The sequence below is a fragment of the Silurus aristotelis genome, assembly GCF_946808225.1.
Source record: "Silurus aristotelis genome assembly, chromosome: 15".
NCBI classification, from domain to species: Eukaryota; Metazoa; Chordata; class Actinopteri; order Siluriformes; family Siluridae; genus Silurus; species Silurus aristotelis.
In genome coordinates, this window is record NC_139588.1 from 4,155,989 (window position 1) to 4,182,393 (window position 26,405).

At 39.6% G+C, this 26,405-nt stretch overlaps 1 protein-coding gene across 1 annotated transcript in view; it reads left to right on the forward strand.

The window, feature by feature from the left end:
* Window positions 1–224: 224 nt before the first annotated feature.
* atf6 (activating transcription factor 6) overlaps window positions 225–26,405 on the forward strand; it is a 47,442-nt gene continuing 21,261 nt past the window's right edge. The window contains exons 1-7 of the mRNA XM_083563051.1: window positions 225–520; window positions 6,253–6,329; window positions 7,580–7,661; window positions 7,819–7,916; window positions 13,710–13,836; window positions 13,941–14,138; window positions 17,165–17,352. Of these exons, the coding sequence (XP_083419177.1) occupies window positions 412–520; window positions 6,253–6,329; window positions 7,580–7,661; window positions 7,819–7,916; window positions 13,710–13,836; window positions 13,941–14,138; window positions 17,165–17,352 (879 nt within the window). The 5' untranslated portion in view covers window positions 225–411. The remainder of the gene's footprint in view (window positions 521–6,252; window positions 6,330–7,579; window positions 7,662–7,818; window positions 7,917–13,709; window positions 13,837–13,940; window positions 14,139–17,164; window positions 17,353–26,405) is intronic.

Here is a 26,405-nt window from a genome sequence, read left to right on the forward strand (position 1 = left end):
AGCAAGTTTAGAAAATGACTCAAAGCAGCCTATCTGGCACCAAAATCTATGCCGCAGATAAAACCATTAAGATCACCCTTTCTCTTCATTTGGATAATGATGCGGACATAATCACGTGATAATTACTGAGCTTATCATGATCTTAACCTGTATCTGTACGCTTTTATGTATTTTGCTGCCATCTTGCGGCGACAAACATTTTTCGGAAACGCGAAGCTCATCACCGCGAGGCCCTTTGCGGTAGCCGTAGATGTATTCCGAAGTTAGACGTGGACGTAGTGCGGATTTCTCTAGAACAGGAAGTGAAATGAAGAGCAACAAGAAGTCGATGATGGACAGCGATTTTTAACCAGGTTTCATTTCGATTTCATTCTCTGAGTGGCACAGCGTCACTGATGTCTTCAAGGAAACATGTCGAAACAGTTGTTGTTGAACGTCGAGGATCCGCCGAGTTTCCGAACTGCTACAGTGATGAATAACGACACAGCGAACATGTCCTTCGATCAGGACGGAGAGTGGGGTAGATATATCACATCACTGCTCATCACATCTCACTACTTCTCATCACATCTCACTAATTCTCCTCACATCACTTCTCATCACATCTCATTACTTCTCATTACTTCTCATCACATCTCACTACTTCTCATCACATCTCACTACTTCTCATCACATCTCACTACTTCACTACTTCTCATCACATCTCACTACTTCTCATCACATCTCACTACTTCTCATCACATCTCACTAATTCTCCTCACATCTCACTAATTCTCCTCACATCACTTCTCATCACATCTCATTACTTCTACTCACATCACTTCTACTCACATCACTTCTCCTCACATTACTTCTCATCACATCTCATCACTTCTTATTACTTCTCATCACATCTCACTACTTCTCATCACATCTCACTAATTCTCCTCACATCACTTCTCATCACATCTCATTACTTCTACTCACATCACTTCTACTCACATCACTTTTCCTCACATTACTTCTCATCACATCTCATCACTTCTCATCACATCTCACTACTTCTCATCACATCTCACTAATTCTCCTCACATCACTTCTCATCACTTCTCATCACTTCTCCTCACATCACTTCTCATCACTTCTCCTCACATCAGTTCTCATCACTTCTCCTCTCATCACTTCTCATCACATCTCACTACTTCTCATCACATCACTTCTTATCTCCTCACTTTTCATCTCATCTCACATCTTACACCATCTTACACCCATCTCCTTACATCTTACATCATCTCAGAGGTGGCAAAAGTACACACATCCTTTACTTAAAGTAGAAGTACAGATACTCGTGTTTAAAATACTCGGGTAAAAGTTGAAGTACTGATTATACCTTTTTACTTAAGTGAAAGTAAAGAAGTCTTGGCTCTGACATGTACTTCAGTAAAAAGTAGTTATTACTTCTACCTGTTTTAGCTGTTAACTGGACCTCACATCATATTAATATTTGACAGACAGACAGACAGATAGAAAGAAAGAAAGAAAGAAAGAAAGAAAGAAAGAAAGAAAGAAAGAAAGAAAGAAAGAAAGAACATTGTCATTGCATAGTACAGGTACACAGCAACGAAATGCAGTTTGGCATCTACCAGAAGTGCAAAATCTTGCAAATAGTGCAGATAAATATGTATAATATGTACAGCATGTGATATATATGTAAGCATATGTACAGTGATTAAATATAAAGGCTATAACAGTGCAGAGACGTGTGGACATCATTAAGAGCCTTTGCTATGTTTCCACACGGACAGTTAATGAGGTGATACCGGAGAAAGTGCACCTCTTCAAATCAAGTCAATAAGATTTTATATATAATCATAGACATTTTACAGATTTGAATGATGTATTGTTTTTATCTGTACGATCAATAAAGACAGTAATTTAAGTTCGTGTCGCCATTATGAGGGAAAAACCCACAAAACGCCACCCAGAGGGTAAATTGTGTAAAACATGGCGGATTTGGTGTTTGATTTGAGACTTTGTGCAGAAATAAAACAAAAGTTTGCTGATTAAAATTATATTTCGGTGGAGTTTATTTATTTATTTTAAATCTAAGTAAAGAAGGGACGTCGTGAATAAGTGTATGTTTTGCTGGAGGTTTTAATTTCGCCTATTTTATATTGTTATTTATTTATGTATTTATACTTTTTATAAAAATGGTAAAAACAGAAATGCCGCTGAATTGATAGCGTGTTAATAACATTTAGTGCTGTTTACAATAACTTTAATTTGACAGCCAAATATATATATATATATATATATATATATATATATATATATATATATATATATATATATATATATATATATATATATATATACAGTGAGGAAAATAAGTATTTGAACACCCTGCTATTTTGCAAGTTCTCTCACTTAGAAATCATGGAGGGGTCTGAAATTTTCATCGTAGGTGCATGTCCACTGTGAGAGACATAATCTAAAAAAAAAAATCCAGAAATCACAATATATGATTTTTTAACAATTTATTTGTATGATACAGCTGCAAATAAGTATTTGAACACCTGTCTATCAGCTAGAATTCTGACCCTCAAAGACCTGTTAGTCTGCCTTTAAAATGTCCACCTCCACTACATTTATTATCCTAAATTAGATGCACCTGTTTGAGGTCGTTAGCTGCATAAAGACACCTGTCCACCCCATACAATCAGTAAGAATCCAACTACTAACGTGGCCAAGACCAAAGAGCTGTCCAAAGACACTAGAGACAAAATTGTACACCTCCACAAGGCTGGAAAGGGCTACAGGGAAATTGCCAAGCAGCTCGGTGAAAAAAGGTCCACTGTTGGAGCAATCATTAGAAAATGGAAAAAGCTAAACATGACTGTCAATCTCCCTCGGACTGGGGCTCCATGCAAGATCTCACCTCGTGGGGTCTCAATGATCCTAAGGAAGGTGAGAAATCAACCCAGAACTACACGGGAGGAGCTGGTCAATGACCTGAAAAGAGCTGAGACCACCGTTTCCAAGGTTACTGATGGTAATACACTAAGACGACATGGTTTGAAATCATGCATGGCACGGAAGGTTCCCCTGCTTAAACCAGCATATGTCCAGGCACGTCTTAAGTTTGCCAATGACCATTTGGATGATCCAGAGGAGTCATGGGAGAAAGTCATGTGGTCAGATGCGACCAAAATAGAACTTTTGGGTCATAATTTCACTAAACGTGTTTGGAGGAAGAAGAATGATGAGTACCATCCCAAGAACACCATCACTACTGTGAAGCATGGGGGTGGTAGCATCATGCTTTGGGGGTGTTTTTCTGCACATGGGACAGGGCGACTGCACTGTATTAAGGAGAGGATGACCGGGGCCATGTATTGCGAGATTTTGGGGAACAACCTCCTTCCCTCAGTTAAAGCATTGAAGATGGGGCAAGGCTGGGTCTTCCAACATGACAATGACCCGAAGCACACAGCCAGGATAACCAAGGAGTGACTCTGTAAGAAGCATATCAAGGTTCTGGCGTGGCCTAGCCAGTCTCCAGACCTAAACCCAATAGAGAATCTTTGGAGGGAGCGCAAACTCCGTGTTCCTCAGTGACAGGATATAAACCTGACTGATCTAGAGAAGATCTGTGTGGAGGAGTGGGCCAAAATCCCTCCTGCAGTGTGTGCAAACCTGATGAAAAACTACAGGAAACGTTTGACCTCAAACAAAGGCTACTGTACCAAATATTAACATTGACTTTCTCAGGTGTTCAAATACTTATTTGCAGCTGTATCATACAAATAAATAGTTAAAAAATCATACATTGTGATTTCTGGATTTTTTTTTAGATTATGTCTCTCACAGTGGACATGCACCTACGATGACAATTTCAGACCCCTCCATGATTTCTAAGTGGGAGAACTTGCAAAATAGCAGGGTGTTCAAATACTTATTTTCCTCACTGTATATATATATATATATATATATATATATATATATATATATATATATATATATATATATATATATATATATATATATATATATGAATACAAAACTAATTAAAAATGTTGTTACCTAATAAATGTATGCAGGCTGAAGATCCACGTACAGAACACAAGCAGAGAAAAGATGATGATGATGAATGTGTCTGTTCTCAGTCATGTTTAATCACTGTCTCCCTCTGTCTCATCCACATTAACCCCAAACTTCTTACTGCCTTCTGCCTGCTGATTCTTAGCTTCGTAAAGAGTGAGAGTCAGGACTTTATACACCAGCGGATTGAAAAAGACACGCAGTAGCAGGAAATCAGTTGTTCGGCTGAAATCGGCGCGCAGTGAAAATAAAAAAAAATATTTTACCAAATCAGTGGATTAAAACTAAAGTAACGAGCCGGTTTTGAAAATGTAAGAAGTAAAAAGTACAGATATTTGTGTAAAAATGTAATGAGTAAAAGTAAAAAGTTAATAGTAGAAAAATAAATAGTGGAGTAAAGTACTGATCCCAGAAAAATCTACTTAAGTACAGTAACAAAGTATTTGTACTCCGTTACTTCCCACCTCTGCATCATCTTACACCATCTTACATCTCCTCACATCATCCTACACCATCTCACATCATCTTACACCATCTCACATCATCTTACACCATCTCACATCATCTTACACCATCTCACATCTCCTTACATCATCTTACGTCAACTTACATCATCTTACATCAACTTACATCATCTTACATCATCTTACACCATCTCACATCTCCAAACATCTTCTCACAGCTCCTCACATCTCCTCTTTACATCTCCTCACAGCTCCTGACATCTTACACCCCTTCACAGCTTCTGACATCCACTTAAACCTCCTCACAGCTCCTCACACCATCTCACATCTCCAAACATCTCCTCGCAGCTCCTCACATCTCCTCTTGACATCTCCTCACACCTTACACCTCCTGACATCCCCTCACACCTCCTCACACCTCCTGACGACACCTCCTCACAGCTGCTGACGACACCTCCTCACAGCTCCTGACATCCCCTTACACCTCCTCACAGCTCCTGACACCTCCTCACAACTCCTCACAGCTCCTGACACCTCCTCACAGCTCCTGACACCTCCTCACAGCTCCTGACACCTCCTCACAGCTCCTGACACCTCCTCACAGCTCCTGACACCTCCTCACAGCTCCTCACAGCTCCTGACACCTCCTCACAGCTCCTGACACCTCCTCACAGCTCCTGACACCTCCTCACAGCTCCTGACACCTCCTCACAACTCCTCACAACTCCTCACAACTCCTCACACTTCCTCACACTTCCTCACACCTCCTCACAGCTCCTCACATCTTCTTACACCCCTCATCTTCTCAAGCTGCCTCATACCTCCTTTAGAGCTTCTCATACTGTTATATACCACACTGCTGTCAAATTCTCCAAGCTGATTGGTCAGAAAATATTGATGTTTTTTGTAGAACAGGCAGTTTGTACACCTTACAGGGATCCACCAATCATCATCAGCTTCTGTTATTAAACCATAAATCATCACTCTATGTGTAATACACATGTACGGAACACGTCCTCACCAACAGGGTTTGCATGTCAAGGTTTTTACACATTATTTAACACTCCTCCTCCTCCTCATCATCATCCTCATAATCCTCATAAGTTCAATAACATTGTATTTGTATTGCGCTTTTTACACTGAACAGCAGTTTTACACCGATAAAGCTGAAATAATGTTGTATAAAAGAATGTGTAAGTGGTGACTGTGGTGAGGAAAAACTCCCTGAGATGGTATGAGGAAGAAACCTTGAGAGGAACCAGACTCAAAAGGAAACCTCATCCTCATGTGGGTGGCACCGAATGTCCATTCACTGTAATTACATTGTTGAGGTGTGCAGTAACGTGTGTAACACCAAACTTTACTTCAGAGAGTGTGGAGAACTTCCCATTTACATCAACAAACTGATAGCGTTCAGTCAGATAAGACCTGAGCCAGGAGAGAGCTGTTACTTTCATTCCAACAACATTCTCAAGTCCAGCCAGGAGGAGATTATGATCACTGGTGTCAAAATCTGCACTAAGATCAAGTAAATGAGAGAAAAAAAAGAAAAAAAAAACGAATCAGAGGTCAATAACAGTCATTGATCACTTTAACTAGCGTGCTGTGACGAAGACGAAATCCCGACTGATACATTTCATAAATGTAGGAAGAGTTTATATATTATTCATTATATCCATCATCAACTTCTTCTCATTTTCCTGTTCAGATATCAGTTTGTTTGACGAATTGGACGACTTGGGAGACGCTGAAGCATTGCTGCAGGCTCTCGAAAATGCTGGCTATGTAAGTCCATATCTCTCTCTCTAACACACACGCACACACGCACACACGCACACACGCACACACACACACACACACACACACACACACACACACACACACACACACACACACTTTAAACTTGGGTTAAATGCAACTGAAAACCGAATGCAATGATTTGCAAATCTTAAAAAGCCATGTTTTATTCTCAGCTGCACCTTTGGTAGAGGAATGTTGTCCCATTAGTGTCTGATACAGGATTCTGGCTGCTCAACAGTCTTTGGTTTTCTTTGTTGTTGTTTTTTGTTTTTGTTCTTATTTGCCATTTCATAGGCACTCATGCACTCCCATACCATTAGAGGTGCAGGTTTTTAAACTGAGCACCGCTAACAAGCTGGATGATTCCTCTCCTCTTTAGCCCGGAGGTCTCTGCATCTACAGGTTTACAGAAAGAATTAAAAATTTGTCTGACTGCAGAACAGTTTTCCACGTTGCCTCAGTACATTTTAAAAGAGCTGTGGCCCAGAGCAGACATCAGCATTTCTAGATCATGTTCACATATGGCTTCTTCTTAGTGTGGTAGAGCTTTAAACCTGGATTTGCGGTATGCTATCAATTGATATGTTTTGTTGGGACTCGGACATTTTCCGCTCCAGCAGGTGGTATCAGGTCTGTGAGTGGATCGGCCTGTTGATTATACGCTTGGATGAATTACGATGAACTCATGCGTGAACGCCATAAATGGTTTCACTTCCTCTATACCAGGGGTCTCCAACCTTTTGTTCACCACAGACCAGTTTCATTTTGAGTGAATTCTCCAAGATCAGCTGGTGGTGTGGCTGTATATATTTATGTATTTATATATAAATCGGATCAGAACATCTGGGTGCTTAGTTTCAGGATGTCGAAGCAATGTTGAGGGCTACATTGACTCACTAGCTAACATAGCTAGCTAACACTAGCTCCACATATTATACACATTGGGTTTGGAGCATTTGACCTGCCCATAGAGATGCAACCATATGTTAGATATTTTTGGTTTACTTGAGGAAATAATCCTGGAGAAGGAACTATGTCTTCCAGTTCAAACGTATAAATGTGGAATCAAACATTTGTGCTAGAATTTCGCGAATTAAACCGCGCATCCACTTTATTAGCTTTATCCCATTTCCGAATTTGAGATTCGAATCTGCGTTCACGTTATTGCTCTGGAGTTGTTGGAGATGTTTTTCACATTTGCCCATGAGAGCATGATTTATTCTGTGTGTTCCCAGTTGGAAAATGCTGCTGACTTGAACCTGGACGTCGATCTGCCTGTGTGGAGCGCAGGCGTGTGGGGAGACACCAGCAGTACAGGTACAGGTGTACACCTTCTACTCTAGTGCTTTTACTTCCACATTTTACACTAGGAACCGGGCTGAGCGTCACTCTGCATTTGTATTTTAGATTATTTTCTACTTTAGATTTGTTTTTGTTTTTATGCATATGGTCATTGATTGGTTTTGACCTGCAGATGGAGACGTTTCAGCAGACTTGCTCTCTCCAGCCCACACACTCAGTTCCGTCTCTTCACCCACGTCAACAGAGGCCCATTCACCCTACTCTCTACTGGTAGGCAAACTCACGTGTGTCTGTCTGTGTGTGTGTGTGTGTGTGTGTGTGTGTGTGTGTATGTGTGTATGTGTTTTTATATTTGTTTTAACATCTGCATGTTTTCCGTATAAGATTGTTTTAAGCCTCTCAGGGTTCTCCAGCATCCCTTTGCATCTTATTTGTTTTTGAAATTTTTTTTGGTGGACTTTTCTTCGTAGTATTTTTCCTTTCGTTTGTCCGAGCGGACCACTTACGAGATTTCAGTTAAAGAACCTGGGCCGTATGAACCCGTACCGTTCCGGGATTAGGATTATTTGTTTCTTTTTTATTTATCAGTAATTAGAGACATAAAAATTTCTAAATGATACAATTTAGCTGCATGAACTGATTTGTTTTATTGTGCTCTGACTTTTCTTTAGTTTATTTTTTCGGGCTGTCCCAGACTAAGGATTTGCGTATTTGAATCGGAACTGACGATGCCTTTTATCTTTGTAAAGTTGAAATGGAAGGCAAAGTGGATAAACAAAAAACAAAAAAAACAACAATATAGAAAAAAATGTATAGACGACCTGATCGACGCCCGAAAAAAAACCCAATCCAAAGCAAATGGAGAATGAAATTAGAACAGAATACACCTTTCAAGAAGGATATTTCTGGCAAACAGTTCAGTAACATGACTGAGGCCTCAAAATCGACTTCTTCTTGAACGAGTGAATGAACGGCACTGGTTTTGGCTTGGCCAGCAATAAATCCTACTATCAGCGAAATTCGAATGTCGACGAATATAAAGTGGCTTTTCCGTAGTTTCTAACCTAAAACATGAAGCCGGTTATTCTACGAAGACTGAACAGGACTGTCTACCTGATAATAGTAGCTGTATATCAGTACACCTGACTGAATTGCTATACGGTGTGAGAAATAATGACTGACCTTTCACAGCTGTCCTGAGAATAAGAATTAACCTGTCCAGATGGTGTGAGTGTGTGTGTGTGTGTGTGTGTGTGTGTGTGTGTGTGTGTGCGCGCACCAGCAGTCACACAGCGTGAGAAGCTTAAATCTAGACACTTCCATTCCCACGGTTATGGCTCTCTAATTAAGATGCCGTTGCGCTAACAATCGTCATTTTTGCTAATTAGACTCGTTGTGAAAATGTGTGACAACCCGCTGACAGCTCAGAGTTCTTCACCACCGCAGCGGCCTGTCGATCGCTAACACGTCTCAGCCTGCGACTTGCTCCTGTCTCTCACCCGAAAAACTCATTTGTAGCACCTGCTATTGTACAAGCGCTAAACAAATAATCATCTAATCGAATTCAGCGGTATATTTTTGCAAAAAAACATTGAGTAACAGTATTTTAATTTCTCTCAAAGCACACGGTTTCTGCCTGGTAAGTCTCCTCACGACAGCCTCTTCTGGTTTGCTTTTTAGGGATCCAAATCTATATCATGGTTTCTCGCAACCTGCTTTTGAGTATCACTGGTTCAAACGATATTCGCTCTCGCTCTCTATTTGAGCATTACATATCAGGAAGTAATAAAAAAAAAATGATCTGTTACTAATCAGGTCTTAGAATGAGATAAATACCACCTCAGATGAACACCACGTGACATTACACTGTATAGTGAATGGAACACAATTTTACGTCACGGTTCGGTACATGCAAAACAAAATGCAGAACATAAAATTGCTTATAGTTTTTTTTATTAATGCAGTTCATCCATTTATTAATAACTTGGTTAATTTATATATAAAATAATGTTTCATAAAAATACTGTATCAAATAGAATAAATCAATTAATGCAATAGACTTTCTATTATACTGATTAAATGTTTAAAAATCAGATTAAAATTAATGCGCAAAACAAATCGTATTTCCAGCACGAAGCCAGTAGCCACATTGACACTGCGCTAACTCTAGTTTCTTTATTTTTACTATTTATTTATTTGTTTATTTTTACCCCAGGCATTGTTGTCTATGTTTTTAAGTTTAATAATAATAATTTAAAATTGCGCCCAAAGCGCGAGGCAGAGACTAAACAAACTTGCGGTCCGCCAATTAATACGTTCCTGAGCAAACTCACATATTAGTATTATAATAATAATAATAATAATAATAACTTTACTTTTATATAGCGCCTTTAAAGTCGCTTCTCAAGGCGCTTTACATACAGGCAAACAAGAATACAACACACACAAAATAGAGCAAATAATACACACACACTTATAATTACACACAAAATCAAAATGTTAAAAAAAAGCAACCATAAAAAAAGTTGAGTTTTTAAAAGGGATTTAAAAGTACTGAAGTTCTGTGCGTCTCTGATGTGAGGAGGGAGTGAATTCCAAAGTCTTGGTGCATACGATGAAAAAGCCCTATCCCCTACTGAACGCAGCCGTGTCTGTGGAACAACCAATAGACCTACTTGTGAGGAGCGTATGATACGCTTGGGTGTGTATACAGTTAAAAGTGCAGACAGATACTGGGGGGCAAGACCATGCAGTGCCTTGTATGTAAGCATGAGAACTTTAAAATCTACTCGGAACCTGACTGGAAGCCAATGCAAGGACTTGAGAATTGGTGTAATGTGCTCATTTTGCCTGGCTCCACTCAGGATCCTAGCAGCTGAATTTTGTACACATTGCAGTTTATTAAGTGTAGTTTTAGGAACCCCAGCCAGAAGTGCATTGCAATAATCAATGCGGGAAAACACAAAAGTATTAATAAGCCTTTCAGTCACAGAATGGGATAACATATGGCGAAGACTAGCGATATTTCTGAGATGAAAAAATGAGTTCTTTACAGTATACCGAATGTGAGAGTCAAAAGATAGACTTGAGTCAAAGATGACTCCTAGATTTTTTAATTTGGTTTGTACTTCCAGAACAGAGCCGTCTACATTTAGGGATAATGAACCAGCTTTGCGAAGCTGGTGAGGGGGTGCCAATAAGCAAGACCTCTGTCTTATCACTATTGAGGCACAAGAAGTTTTGAGACATCCATGTTTTTATCTCAGCAATACAGTGTGTTAAAAAAGAAAGGTCCAAATGTTGATTAGGCTTAGAGTGAATATAAATCTGAGTATCGTCCGCATAAAAGTGATAATTTAGCCCAAGTGTTCTTAAAAGCAATCCAAAAGTAAGGGGCCTAAGATGGAACCCTGAGGAACACCCGTACAGACAAAACCAGTCACAGACCGGTATCCACTCATAGATACAAACTGTTGACGATCAGAGAGGTATGATCTAAACCAAGTTTTAACAGTCCCAGAAATACCAAAGACATTTTCCAGACGTTCAAGTAACAGCTTGTGATTAACAGTGTTAAATGCAGCACTAAGATTTAGAAGGGTCAGAATAGAGAGAGCACCAGAATCAATAACAGGTCATTGGTGACCAAGGCTGTCTTAGTACTATGAGATTTTCGAAATCCAGACTGAAGAGGTTCGAAGAGATTATTTGCTGTGAGATGACTATGTAGCTGCAGAGCCACAAGACGTTCCAGAAATTTAGCAAGAACGGTAGATTTAGGATAGGACGATAATTGTTTAAGTTGTCCAAGTCACTGTTTTGTTTTTTTAGGATAGGTGTTACAGCAGCAGTTTTCAATGCCGCTGGGACAGCACCAGTATGCAGGGAATCATTAACAATACTGAGAACAGCAGGGCACAATGAATCCAAACAGGATTTAAACAGGCTTGTAGGGAGGGGATCAAGCAAGCAAGTGGTAACTTTCATACGTGATACTTCCCTAGTGAGCACCTCAGTATCAATTTGTGAAAAGGTAGAGAAGGGTGTGCCAGAAAAACTAGGTGAACAAAATATGGATTTTGTGCAGCATGAATAAGTTTGTAAACATTGTCAATTTTAGAACTGAAAAAATTAAGAAAATCGTTACACCGCCAATTTGAGACAGGTAAAGAAGTGCCAACATTAACTTTCAGAAGTCGGTTTATGGTGTTAAAAAGATGTCTAGGATTACTTTGATTGTTGTCAATGATCTGAGAAAAATATGCGGATCTCACAGACTCAATTTCAGCTCTGTATTCCCCCAGGGTGTTCTTCCAGGACTGATAAAATACATTCAGACCTGAGTCACGCCACTTGCGCTCCATTTTAACGGCAAGCTGTCTTCATAGAGCGCAGGTTATCGTTATACATTATATTGTTCCGCACGTAAAAAAGACCTGAACCGAAAAATTTAATAATGAATGTGTACCGTTATACCCATTAATACACTGTAGCATTATTTCTTTTATTTTTAAAAATATAATCAAGCCAAAATGAAGAAAACATGTTTGGGGAAAAACTAAGTGTACCTTATGATTCAAAAAATATCGAACCACCTTTAGCAGCTGTTACTGTAGTAACTTGTCTCTGTCATTCTCTCACTTTTGGCTCATTCTTCTTTACAGTGTTGCTTCACTTCATTGAGGTTTATGCACAGCTCTCTTAAGTTCTGCCGCTGCATGTCAGTCGGGTTGAGGCCTGGAATTTCGGCCAAGCTGTCAGACAGATGACCTCACATTTGTTTCTAGAATAATTTGGTTAGGAGTTAATGGTCAACTGCAAAACAACCTCAAATCTTTACTCCACTGTCATTTTTGACAGTTGATTTGTGGTTTGTGCTGCTGTGCTGTGTTTGGTTTTCACCAAAAGTGGCACTGTTTATTATGGCCACAAATTTTTACACGTCATTTGGCGTTTGTTCAGATGCAACTTTGCAAAGCTAAGCCTTACTGCCATCTTTTTAGAGAAAAGATGCTTTCGTTAGGCAACCCTTCCAAACAAACCATTTAGCTAATTGTACTGTTTTAAACTTTCGCTACTAGCAGGATACAGTTTGCTTCTGATCATCATCACTGTACCACGCAACATTGTATATCTGCGTTAAATTGACATTCGGTGCAACCCAGATGAGGATGGGTTCCCTCTTGAGTCTAGTTCCTCTCAGGGTTTCTTCCTTATGCCATCTTGGGGAATTTTTCCTTGCCACAGTTGCTCATCAGGGATAAAGAACATATTTACTTTTAATCACCACATTATCTGTGTAAAGCTGCTTTGAGACAATGTTCATTGTTAAAAGCACAATACAAATAAAAATGAATTGAATTGATCTGAATGCTAACTGTAATGACTGAGACTTTCCCTCACCATTGCACAGTCTGACTTTGGTGTGAAGTCCATTCCTGATAATATTGGAAACTGTCTGCCACTTCTGAACAAAATGGCCTTATAACCCCAAAGACTAATAGACATGCAACATAGTGCTGCTGAAGGAGATAAGTGTTTAGACATTGTATGAAGACTGCTAGAGAGCTGTTCATTCCTCCACCTCATTGCCAGAACAGAGGTAGAGGATGGAGGGATGAGTACTACAGTGATAGAGGATGGAGGGATGAGTGATACAGTGGTAGAGGATGGAGGGATGAGTGATACAGTGGTAGAGGATGGAGGGATGAGTGATACAGTGGTAGAGGATGGAAGGATAAGTGGTACAGTGGTAGAGGATGGAGGGATAAGTGATACAGTGGTAGAGGATGGAGGGATGAGTGATACAGTGGTAGAGGATGGAGGGATGAGTGGTACAGTGATGGAGGTTGAAGGGATAAGTGAGTAGAGTGGTAGAGGATGGAGGTATGATTGGTACAGTAATGGCGGATGGAGGGATGAGTGGTACAGTGACAGAGGGATGAGTATAACTTTCTGCTGTTGAATAAGGTGAAGGACTGTTGCTGTACAGAGGCTATGGTGGGACTTCCTGCACTCTTACTGCTACTTATGAGTCTTGCTGTTGTTTTCTGGTCTGTGCAGGATGAAGCTCTGTCTCCACTCTCCTCCCACTCTCAGCCTTCTCCACTCTCTGTCTGCTCCGATTCCAGCAGCTCGACCGAACCACCAGCGGAGAAAAAGTCAGTCAAGAAAAGCAATCAGATAAAAGGTAATCTCTTAGCAAGTAGCATGTAGCACTGTCCACAAGCTCATGATTTGAGGTTTAATGCATCCAGTGTAGTAGTGTTAATAGTGTGTTTCTTTTCCTTATAGCTAAACCTGTCCTGAGGCCCATTCATCTGAGCCCTAAAGTCTCCATTCAGCCTAAACCACTGATCACAACACTGCCTTTTGCTCAGCCTGCAGCTTCTCTTCACACCAAAACCATCATTATCCAGCCGGTACAGACTACCATCATGCCAGTGGTCAAACCGGCACCCGTCACAATCCAGCCGGCGCCCCCCACAGGAGGCAAGGGTTCAGATGTTTTTTTTATACCTGATTGAGCTTCCTGATCTACAGAAACATTGTGCTTGCTAATGCTTGAATCTTAAACTGTCACATGATGCCGTGATGAACCTCTGTCTGGTTCCATTAGTATCGCTCATTTTTCTAGTTCTAAAAATAGAGGTCAACTGGTGAATTGCCGGAACCATCGGCAAAAAAATCCACGCCGATAGTTTTTCTGGGTTGCGTTTGCGCGGGAGCCGCTTAGAAGGTCTGCTTTCATTATACAGTACAAGAGCGGCCTCTAGAGGCGAATCGCTGAAGCCACGTGCAACTGCACGCTGTGCCTCGTTCACGTCAGTTCATAGTGCATTAACTAAAGTTAACAGATAAAACGGAAGTGAACTTGTCTTCACAACGCCGGAGCATTAAAATTCTATAATTTTTTTTTATTTTACATAGTTTTCCGTTTTTTTTTGGTTTTTTTTGTTTTTTTTATCCAGTATCCAATTAAAAAAACTATCGTTTAATTAATCAGTCATTAATCACCGTATCGGTACAATCCAATATCGGTTGCCTCTATTTAAAAAACTTTTGTTTCTGCTTCCATCCATCTGGTGGAAATGTAATACATTACAAGTTTTCTTTTAAATTCAATTCAGTACAATTTTATTTCTATACCACTTTTAACAATAGACATTGTTACTAAGCATCTTTACAGAATGCATATATATAAGAAATCCACTTATTTTTAAATGTATGTGTATTTATCCCCCGATGCGCAGCGATGGCGTGACTTTGGCAGGAAAAAACTCCCTTAGATGGTATGAGGAAGAAACCTTGAGAGGAACCAGACTCAAAACCTCATCCTCATCTGGGTGACACCGATGACAGTGCGAATATAAATCATTAAAACATTACAAACACCAGAAAGTGAGAAATATCAGGACTCAAAATGACTGTGTAATTGTGAGTGATGTCCTTCTACAATCTTCTACAGTCAGGTGGACCTCCTGAGCAACTCATAAATTAGTCTAACGTCTGAGATCATCATAGATTTAACACAGGTGAAACAGCATATGGAGAATGTTGTTTTGAGTATTGGTTGTTTATCCAGTGCCCGAAATCTTAATGCTTCATGATCTAACCGGAGCTGGTACATCTCTAGATGCCTCAGGCATCTTTATTTTCTGTGTGTCTGTGTGAAGCTTTCATGCCTTATTAGATTCTAAGAGCTCCAGGTCACATTGTTTTAAACACACTGTACCTCTTACAGTCAAAGCAGATGATGACTTCAGTTCCTCGTGCTGCGATTCTTTGGTATGAAAGAGCTTTCTCCTGCCCTGGCTGTCAACACAAGATCTGTTTATTCAACCCTTCTGAGAACATTGCTGAGGGTGAGGTCTATGTTTTCATCAAGTGTCAGTCAGCAATAGCATAAAACACACACACACACTTTGGAGTCTGGTTCCGCTCAAGGTTTCTCAGGGAGTTTTTTTTGGGTACAGTCACCACTGGCTCGCTCTTTAGGGACAAACTTAAAATGATAAGGAACTTCTACTTACTTTGAGAGCCGCTGTATCTGTGTAAAGCCGGTCTGAGACAATGTACCGTATTTTCCGGACTATAAGCCGCTACTTTTTTCCCACGTTTTGAACCCCGCAGCTTAAACAACGAAGCGGCTAATTTATGGATTTTTCCTGGGTTTTTCCTGGTTTCACAAACTTCAAGCTAAAAAACTGAGCGACATAACATTAGACCAATGAAATTTCCGAATGGAAACGAAAAAACGCACCTTACCTGTGTTCTGAGCTGCACGGCATCGGGAGAAAAACTTTCACCGGTGTTGATTTGTAAACGCACGACGATGCCAAAAGAAAAACTCCCCAGAGAAATATAGCAGTTGTGAAAGGAAGGAGGAAGACAGTGAACAATGACTTTCTTGGTAGGCTACTGTTTAGATACAAGCCGTTGAGTCTGAGTGAAGGGAGAGCTCACTAACTACAGTTGCAACAGAAATCATATAAGCACAGACAGGTTTCCAAAACTCGTGTTTTTAAATTTTTCTTGGCAACAGCGTTATGGGTTAGTCAAAGAAACTTAGAAATGAGCATCAGAAAATAATAAGTGCATAATCCTCAGTCGCACACGCACACACATGCAGTAATACCGGAGGAATGCAGTGACGTGCTGTTCCCAAAATGCTGCTCTGCTCTTAAAGGAGCCACAACATATTTCACCCGTTACACCGTGTAACAGACACTCTTTCGGTAAAGCCTGTGTAAAGTTCATAAGTTTAAGTGTAGACTGCGGCTTATAGACAGGTGCGGCTTATTTATGTTCAAAATAAAAATATTTGTAAAATTCAGTGGGTGCTTATACAAGGGTGCGCTTTATAGTCCGGAAATTACGGTATATTGTTAAAAATAATGACTTAAAGTGCAAATGTGGTGCAGCACCTCAAAAGAAATAACCGTGACCCATAAAACCCAATCAAATCTGCCATTCATTAAGTCACATTTTAGCTGAAATCTTGGATATACGTTTGTAAAGGTTTAAATGCACAGCTGCTATCGGCCAATCAGATCCATGGAACTGCAGTCACCATGAACAGTTTTACACGGTTTAGCTTGTAAAACTCGAGTGCTAGGTTGTTCTAGTGACAATTCGCTGCAATGATCTTATTGCTAGATATAAGGGTGGAATTCGGGGAGATGTCCCGTGACAGCCGTGACTCATCGTGGTGCGATTCCCCTACACGCTGACAGCTGCACTCCGTGTGCGATAAAATAAACGCCGGACAGTTTGCAGCTCGTTCTCCTGGTCTTTAGTGTAAACTCTGGGATCACGTTAAGTGCACCAAGCCTGGGCTGTCTCTCTCCGCCGCCTCTACCTGGTGGCTCTGCTGTCGTGAATGGGGCGGTGGAAATAATGGAGAGAAACAAGTCACGTTTTGTTTGACAGCGTTCCTCACGTGCACCTTCTGCAGCTTTCCCGCGTGCCGTCCGAGTCTCAGAATGTGCATTAGAATTTTTTTTTTCTTTGCTCAGGTCATCCCAACATGCTCTCTCAGCCCACCCAGGTTCTGCAGCTGCAGCCTCCGCAGGTTGTTCCTGCAGGTGCCCGGGTGCTCACCATGCCCAGCCTGGCACAGGAAAGGCCTACAAACCCCGCCCCCTCCGCTGCCACCATGCCTGTTGTTGGCATTCCGCTCCGGAACCCTTCATCAGACGATGATGTAAGTCAACCTGTTAATAGATGCCATTCTTCTATAACTTTCTTTCCATAACACTTTTACAGTATATTACAGAATGATCCGCTGTGGCGACCCATAATGGGAGCATTTATTTAAGATTGGCAGAATCTGACTCAAGGTTGGGCTTCTTTCAGCAGAGTGGGTTAAAGTGTAAAGTTTTTTGTACCTTTGACAAACTGTTTTGCTTTTCTAAAAACTTCATCAGAAACTCTGCAGTCTGTAAAACATAATCAGATTCATTAGCTAGACTAAAGTTTTATGAGCACAATGGTTCACACTGCAAATGGAATAAGCTAATTACAGAGTTCTTTAAGCCGAGGGTCCATGGAAGTGGCCTAAATGGCAGGGAACTGTTTCAGGAATCGCTCCACCCTGAGGAACAAGCTGTTCCACCTTGTTCTCACCTCAAGGGTATAGCGTCCATACAGCAATATTGAGAGTGTGAGCAAAGCAGCAATTTTTTCAATACTTATCCTTTTTACTGCTACATCCATGTTTGCTGCATTATCCACTGTCACAGCAACTACTATGTCCTTTATATTGAATCCATCAGGAATATCTCCTCTCTCTTGTGCTAAAATTTTCCCTGTCTGGGATGTGTTTACTGCCCTTGTATGTAGGACTTTCTCTTATGAAGCCCTCTCTCACACAGTCAGGTAGTGGTCTTGTGCAATACTGGTCCAGCCATCAGCAGTCTCAGCCTCATCCCTCACATCTTGTAAATCTTTCTTGATGTTTTCTTTTGTACTGCATGTATGAGGGTTTTTGAGAGCATGTCTCGGCTGAGGGACTGGTATCTGGGGGTTTCATCTCCCTAAAGTTGACATCAAACATAAAACGTAAAAATAGCATTGTTTGATCATTGTTGCCTACTATAAAAGGTTAAAACAATCAAATATCTAGATTAAGAGACTAAATACAAACTTAGCCAACACCCCTTACAGCTTACTTACCTCCACCATGGACTGTAGAAAAAGGCAGCAAACCTTTAACAATGAACTCTGTGACAGCCCTGTGGCATTCATCTTTCCTTTCTTTATTAATTTTCCCTTTTTCTGCCAGTATAAATGCATTAACACTAGATGGTCTCCTAGCTCCAGGGTCAGAGGCCATCACATTAATGTGAAAAGGAGAAAAAGGGGGCAAGTTTTTTACCCTCAAACCATTGTACCTGCGATCAAATCAATTTAATCTCCTCTGCCGTTGTGGAATTAAAAAGTAGCTGTTAAATCTACACTAATATATTTGAGCTTATGCGGTTTGCTACAGATGCGGGTTGCGAGCTCTGACCAGTGCTCTCTCTCTCTGACCATTCAATTATAGCAGGTGAAAATGTTGACCTTATTGGATGCCGGCTTGACCCCAGGTCCCAGTGTTGGCAACGCTAAATCTTATTGATATAAAGCAAAGGCCTTTGTGCACGACGTACTTTACGCTACATGCAGCCGCACAGTGGATTCCGAAGGCCTAGTGGCAGATTTTGACCCTGGCAGCGTGATATGGCGGCTGAAATCTTATCAGATATATAGAAATGCGAACCGAAAACTTAGTCGTTGAAGCAGTGCAACGAGAATAAAATGAAGAGAATAGACTATTGGAAATAATTGTATACATATTAATGGAAAAAAAAATCTGAACATATGTTGTTAATATTTTGTCAGTCAGCGATTCTGGTAATGTTTAGGCTGGAGGAGAAGGCCTTGCTGGACCTGCAGGCCCGCTACTGGAAACAGCGTTGTTGGTAAAACAATTGTGTGATTCTCGAGCTGCGTGAGGCAGATGATGCGCTCAGCTCTAATTTTACTGAGGTTTAAGGAAAAGGTCTTTATGTGCACATCATGTATCGTTACGATCAAGCGAGTTCGTTCAAGCAGATGTCGAGCTGATGAGAGCAACAAAAGTAAAATTTTAAGCTTTGGTCCTGGATATAAAAACATTTGGTCATCAAATGGTTTGCATTGATGGGCTGTGCTCAGTGGGGACAGAAAAAAAAAAAAACCCCTCCTCCGACTGACACGTGTCATGCGGGTGGGTGTGAGATAAAGAGAAGCTCACTGAGGGAGTGAAGAGGAGATGGTGGTTTCCAGAATGTGGAGTCACATTGTTTTGCCATAAAGATGTATGTCAGAGCAGCATTCAGAACACAACCCCTCGTATTTAGAATATACAGTTATAAAACGATTTGTGTTATAGTGCAGGCATAAATCTACACGCAGGAACACGTTCACTGAAATACACACCATTTAAAGTCAGGTCTGTAATCATGTCGGGTTTCTCAGAACAACAGCACAGTATACAGCAAAGCTGCGTTCTCCACATTCACAGTTCACAGGATTCGGCTCGTTTGTGCTTTAATTGGATTCAGTGTTTGCTCAGTCTGTCTTTCTTTTTCTCTTCAAAGGATTTAGAAAAAACGAAGGATTGAGTATGTAATCCACAATTTTCACATTTTAACAATCCCAATCTTCTGACATGAATCCCATTGCAGATTGATAGAAAACATAGAATTTGTGAGTGGAGAATCGAACCTTGAGGTTTTGTTTAGGGAGAATGAACCAAATACCACAATGCTACAAATCTCTAATAACCTCGAACCACAAATTCCCCAAAGGTGTAATTAGCAACACCACTCTACTCAGACTTGTGGTGTCTGAATGCTTTTACCGCCATTACTTTGTCTTTTTTTTTAGCTTGCGGATGCACAGATGTTCAAATGTTTAAAAAAAACTCATGAGCGGATATACAGCACTGTGTGTGCAAAGACACCATTAGATTTGTACGTTTCAGCAATGGTACAATGACGATACATAATTATTTCTCAGCTTTTTAGTAGAATACATCCACAATAAAAAATAATAATAAGTGGCAAAAAGGGGCAAGGATTGAATGTAACCTCCCCTTTGAAAAATTATTTTTCATTACCTTATTTTCAATGTTAAAACATAACATGAACTTTATCCTATTGCGGATTAGATCTTTGATTAAGTAGCGAATGTGTAAGATGATGTCGAGAACAGCTCAGTCACTGATTTTTGCAGATAAACTACCTGAGCACAGTGTTTCTGGGTTTAATGTAGTCAATAAACTAGCTGCACTGTTTTCTCTCTTGGATAACAGCAACGGAACGCTGTAATTAGAAACTATTTCCTGAGATTGTTCCAAGTGGTTGCGAGTTTGTCAGGGGACTCGTATGGAGCCAGAAACTCTGAGAAGTCCTGGACCTTTAAACTTTGGCGTTTCGGTACATTCTGGTGAGATCCACGGGTGTTGTTTTGCCATCTATGGTGATAACAAATGATTTTTCAGTCAGCCCAAGTTACAGTTTTTATTTTGAAGGTTTAAAAACGTCTTTATGGTCAGAAACTCAAATCAGAAATGGTAGGAGATTTTACACACACAGCCCCTCCACAAGTGCTGTCATAGTAACGGTAACATTTAATGACATTTGGGTTTAAGATCGTGACGGTAGATTCGAATTCGCAAGCCTGATACTTGCATCTAGATATTATTCTCTAGGTCAGGGGGTCCCCAGACTTTTTTCTGTAAAAGGCCACATCATTTTTTCTTTCTTTAATGTTGACCAAGGCGTACTGTAACAGAAAAACAAGCACTTCATGCAAATAATACTGAACTTTAAAAAACTTGATAATAAAATATTTTAATAAAATCCAGTACTGAATCATGAAAATGTGCTAAATGAGGTAAAATGAATATTTTCGCTAATAGATATAATTATATAATCAATCAATTATAAATAAATGTAATACAGCGCTCTCCGTGCAGCATGCCATTCCGCTAGTAATAACAAACAGCATGTTAGTGTCAGTGATCGCCTGTAGAGGCCACTTTCATAATGGCAGTGGACCGTAAGCCGGAAAGTACAGTAAGCCAGATGAGCAGTCTGCTTATAAGGGATAAACCTATAGCACTAATACATAAATTCCTATTTTAGAATTTTCCGTGAAGCTGCTTTTGGGAAGATGTTCATTGTTAAAAAGCACTAAACAAATAAACACGCATTATGTGTGTTTGTGTTGTTGCTGATTTTCAATATTTTATTTAGGTGTACAATGTAGATAAAAAAAAAAAGATCTCACACACACACACACACACACACACACACACACACACACACACACAGCTCCATATTGGAATTGTATGTGCATTCCTTTATCCAGTGATCGATCAGAAATTCCTCAGAGATTGGATAAAATGTTTTAGTGTTATTTTTTTATTTTATTTTATTTTTTGGGCGTATTAAGGACTCTAATGAAGTCATGATTTTGCAAAAAGCCAGGATTGTGGCGATGATCACGCAAAGTCAACCAGGGACAACAACAGGTTTTTCTAATTGACCCAATTGTGTGTGTGTTGCCAACATCATAGTTGTTGTGTGATTGATGTTTAGGATTGTACACTATAGTTTGATAGTATATGCTGTGTAATGAAAGGGCAGCATTATGTGTTTTTCTCTGTCCCTCTTTTTCGTCTCTGTTTCTCTCTCCTTCTGCTTTTGTCTTTTGCTGCCTTTTTTTCCCTCTGAAAGGTACACAGGGTCAGAAATTTCTGCTCCAACGTGGCAGATGACACACACATGCACGCACAGCTCCATGAAAAACCACCCACAGCAGCTCAGTGTCACTGCAAGGCGGAGGGAAAGGCAGTTTCTTTCCCTGTAGACTTTATATTTTTGCACTTGAAATGTAAAAAAAATAAAAAATCAGAGTTGATTAATAAAATGTGTAAGATGCCCAGAAGTGATTTTGAAATATTTATTTAAACAATTCTTCTTACTCCATCATAAGAAAGTGACTATTGGTTGGACATTGTGAACAATGCTGTTAGTCTATGATCGATACTCTGAAGTCTGTTTGATTCACATATGATTTTAATAATAGTTTCATTTCTGACCATGAGGGTTTGAAAAAAAGTTTCTGTAGCTTTTGGCCAGCTGTGAGCCTGAAAGTCTGTCTGCTGTACCGCCTTGACTGTAACGTGGACCATACGAGTGCTTGTGTTTTACTTTTTAAACTGAAAGTATTAAAAAAATTATTAAACCCGCAGTAGTGCGTGTTAATCCCAAGAATCATTAGGTCGACAGGATGCACTATATATTGCTTGTCAAAAGATTGTTTCAGTTCGTCTTACTTAGGGGTCCCCAAACTTTTTTCTGCGAGGGCTACATACATTTTCCTGTCTTTAATGGGGGCAGGTTTGTTATATCTCAATTATTGTTGAGATATATTTTACCTCCTTATGCTCGATTAGTATGTCATTTTGTTCTGCAACGGTACAGACAAGATATATCACCTATTAAAGGAGCATTATTATGGTCCTAATGAAATTTTTTTAAATATTAATTTAAATTGAAATTAAAACAGTTAGTTTCTTATGCATATGGTTGCTGAGTAAATCTCACAAATAATTAGGCTACATTAATAACTAGAGGTCGAGCGATAGTGGATTGTACCGATAACCAATTTATCAACCGATACTTTTTAATATAAATATATATTTATATATAAATAACAATAAATATGAATATATTCATGAATATTTTCATATTTATTGTTATTTATATAAATATATTCATGAATAAATCTATCATTCATTAATTATAAATAATAAATATAATATAGGGCTCTCCGTGCAGCTTGTAGTCTCGCGTGTAAAACAATCAGTGATTCTCCTCTAGATGCTGCTCTTGTAATGACAGCGGACCGGAAGTAAAAAAAAAAAAAATCATATCAACTCTCAGTGCAGATTAATAAACCTCTATTAATAACTAAGGGATGTTTTTTAGTTTCAAAGACGACCTTTATTATCAAAAACAGTTATGATATGAGCATTGTTCAGAGGGCCATGGTTTGGGGACCCCTGGTCTCGCTGAACTAAGTGCTGGACCTGGAAGCCTTTGATATAAGGTTAAGGGTAAAAAAAAAAAAATACCAGCTTAACAAAGTTCAGACTGTAGAGTCACAGAGGACCGGGACAGCTGTCTCACTGCCAATGCAGAAGGTTTTAGAGCTTGACCAGAATAAACAGGGATGTAAAACATGCATTAGCTGTTCCACTGTTCCACTACATTAATGGGCAGGTCTGGGTCCAGTTTATATGAAGCTGTTTGTAAAAGAACAAAGATTTAACACAGGAGATTCTTCCATTAGTGAAAGCCACGAAAAGTTTCACATACTGTATATAGATTTCGATTTTAATGTGGCCAGGGAAGTAGTAGCTCAGTAGCTCAGTAGGTTATCTGGAGGTCAGGGGTTCAATGCCCAGTACTGCCAAGCTGCTACTGTTTGGCCCTTGTGTGAGGTTCTTAACCCACTCTGCTACTTAACAAGCTGGGATATGAGAGAATAAAAAAAGAATAAGAATTTCACCCTGCTGTTGTCTGTATGTGACAAGTAAAAGCCTATTTCTTTCTTTCTTTATTTATTTATTTATTAATATCAAGTTATATACAATCGCTTCTACAATTGCCATGAATAATTTTGCCCAGGGAACAGATGGAACTATAATGAAAGGACATTGGTTGTCATCGGATGAGGATGGGTTCCCTTTTGGGTCTGGTTCCTCTCAAGGTTTTTTCCCTGAGATAATCCTTTAGTGACTAACTTGTAAATTAAATGTTTGTCATCTGTTTTGTCTCTGTAAAGCTGCTTGAGACAATGACCATTGTTGAAAGAGCATTTACAAATAAAATAGAAGTTTTACTTTATGGTGAATTTACTGCTTAAAGCCTTGGTAGCCTATATAAAGGAGGCCTATAAACCCACTATAAAAACTTGTCTGCTTCCCAGCAGCAGCATTTAAAGTAAATAAAAGAGACTTTTTTAATTAGTGTAGATTTTCAGCAGGAGTATTGCAATGTAACAAAAGAATGCATGGCTGAGTGGGTATGACATGAGGTGCAAAGAAGAAATGGTGACTTTTGTCCTCAGCTAGAATGAACCCGGTATTGAATAAATCTGAGGTGAGCTGCCTAAAGGTAACATTTGCATTGTCCAACAGCTAAACTTGCCATGCAACAATGATCCCAAGCACATCAGCAAATCTACCACAGAATGAATGAAAAAGAACAGAATCCAGATGTATGATGCCCCAGTCAAAGTCCGGACCTCAATCCAACTCAAATGCAGAGGAAGAACCTTAAGAGAGCTGTGCATAAACAAATACACGGAAACCTCAATAAACTGAAGCAATATTGTTCGAAGAATGAGTCCAAATTCCTCCACAATGATGTGCATAACTGATAAAGTCCTCCAGCACATCAAGTACCATATGATGTAATTAGTTTTTTATGTAGTTTTATGTATGTATATTAATAACCAGGCACTTCAATTTTTTTTATTGTTTTTGTTCAAGTAACATAGGACAGAGTTTTAGTGCCACGTGAAAAAATTTTTAAATCCAAGATTAAAGTCATAACAATACAAGAATAAAGTCAAAATATAAGTAGTAGCAATACTAAAATAAAGTCAAAATACACTGCATGTCCAAAAAAAAATCTCACACTAATATTTTGTTGGACCGCCTTTAGCTTTGATCACGGCACGCATTCGCCGTTGCATCGTTTTGATCAGCTTCTGCAAGTCACAACGTTTATTCCCGTCGAAATCCAAGATCTTGTATTAATGATGGGAGAGTCGGACCGCTGTGCAAAGTCTTCTCCAGCACAGTTTGGACTCTGTGGTGGACAATCCATGTGTGAAAATGAGGTCTCATGCTCCCTGAACCACTCTCACAATTTGGGCCAGATGAATCCTGGCATTGTCTTCTTGGAATATGCCTGTTCCATCAGTGAAGAAAAAATCCAATGATGGATTTTCAGTATATTATTCAGTATATTCAGGTAGTCAGCTGACCTCATTCTTTGGGCACATAACGTTGCTGAACTGAGACCTGACCAACTGCGGCGACCTCAGATCACACCACTGCCCCAACAGGCTTGTACGCTAGGCACTAAACAAGATGGGTGCATCAGTTCCTCTGCCTCTCTTCTTACCCTGATGCGCCCATCACTCTGGAACAGGACTCATCAAACCACATGACCTTCTTCCATTGCTCCAAAGTTTAATCTTTATGGAAGCCTGTTTTTCCGATTAGCCTCACCGGTAAGTGGTTTTCTTAAGGCTACACAGCTGTTTAGTCCCAATCCCTTGAGTTCCCTTCGCATTGTGCGTGTGGAAATGCTCCAACTTTCACTATTAAACAAACATAGGCGTGAGTTCGACTTGATTTCACCAAAAGTTTAAGCGATCGTCGACCACATTTCTTCCAACAAGATGATGGTTGTCCACCATCCTTCCAGTCTTTAATAATGCGTTAAACGGTTCTTAACCCAATTTTAGTAGCTTCAGCAATCTTCTTAGATGTTTTCTTTGCGTGATGCATGCCAATCATTTGACTTTGCTGAAACAGATTAACATTCCGACATGGTTGTTTAAGAAATGAGAAGCTAAACCCAGGTGGCGTTTTTATCAATAATAGTCAAAATAAAGAGATTAAAGTCGCAGCAATATGAGAAACATTTTTTTAAGAATAAAGTCAAATTTATGAGATTAAAGTTGTAGCTATATGAGAAGAAAAAAGTCATGTGGTGGTGTTCATCTCCTTCAGGGACGATTTCTTTGATCACATTCCTCATAATCTCTTGAGAAACAACATTTCTTCTTCGAATAGCATGCAGATATGCAGTAACCATCATTATCCACTATCCTAAAAAAGGCAATTTCCTCAATGTTTGTCTAATTTTATTTTTCTGAATTAATTATGTTTCCTACCGAACTGCTGCAGTGTCCGTTTACTATTTATAACTTTGTGCTGATTTGCCAAAAGACAAAGAATTTCCTTTTTTGCGAAATCCTAACCTAAAGTAGGATTGAAACAAATCCTCCACATCTGGTACGCAAAACAGCAAACCGTTTCTCGCAATTCTGTGACTTTTCTCCATATATTATCACATTAATATGCGTATTGCTACAACTTTATTCTCAAAATATTTCGACTTTATTCCCACATTGATACGA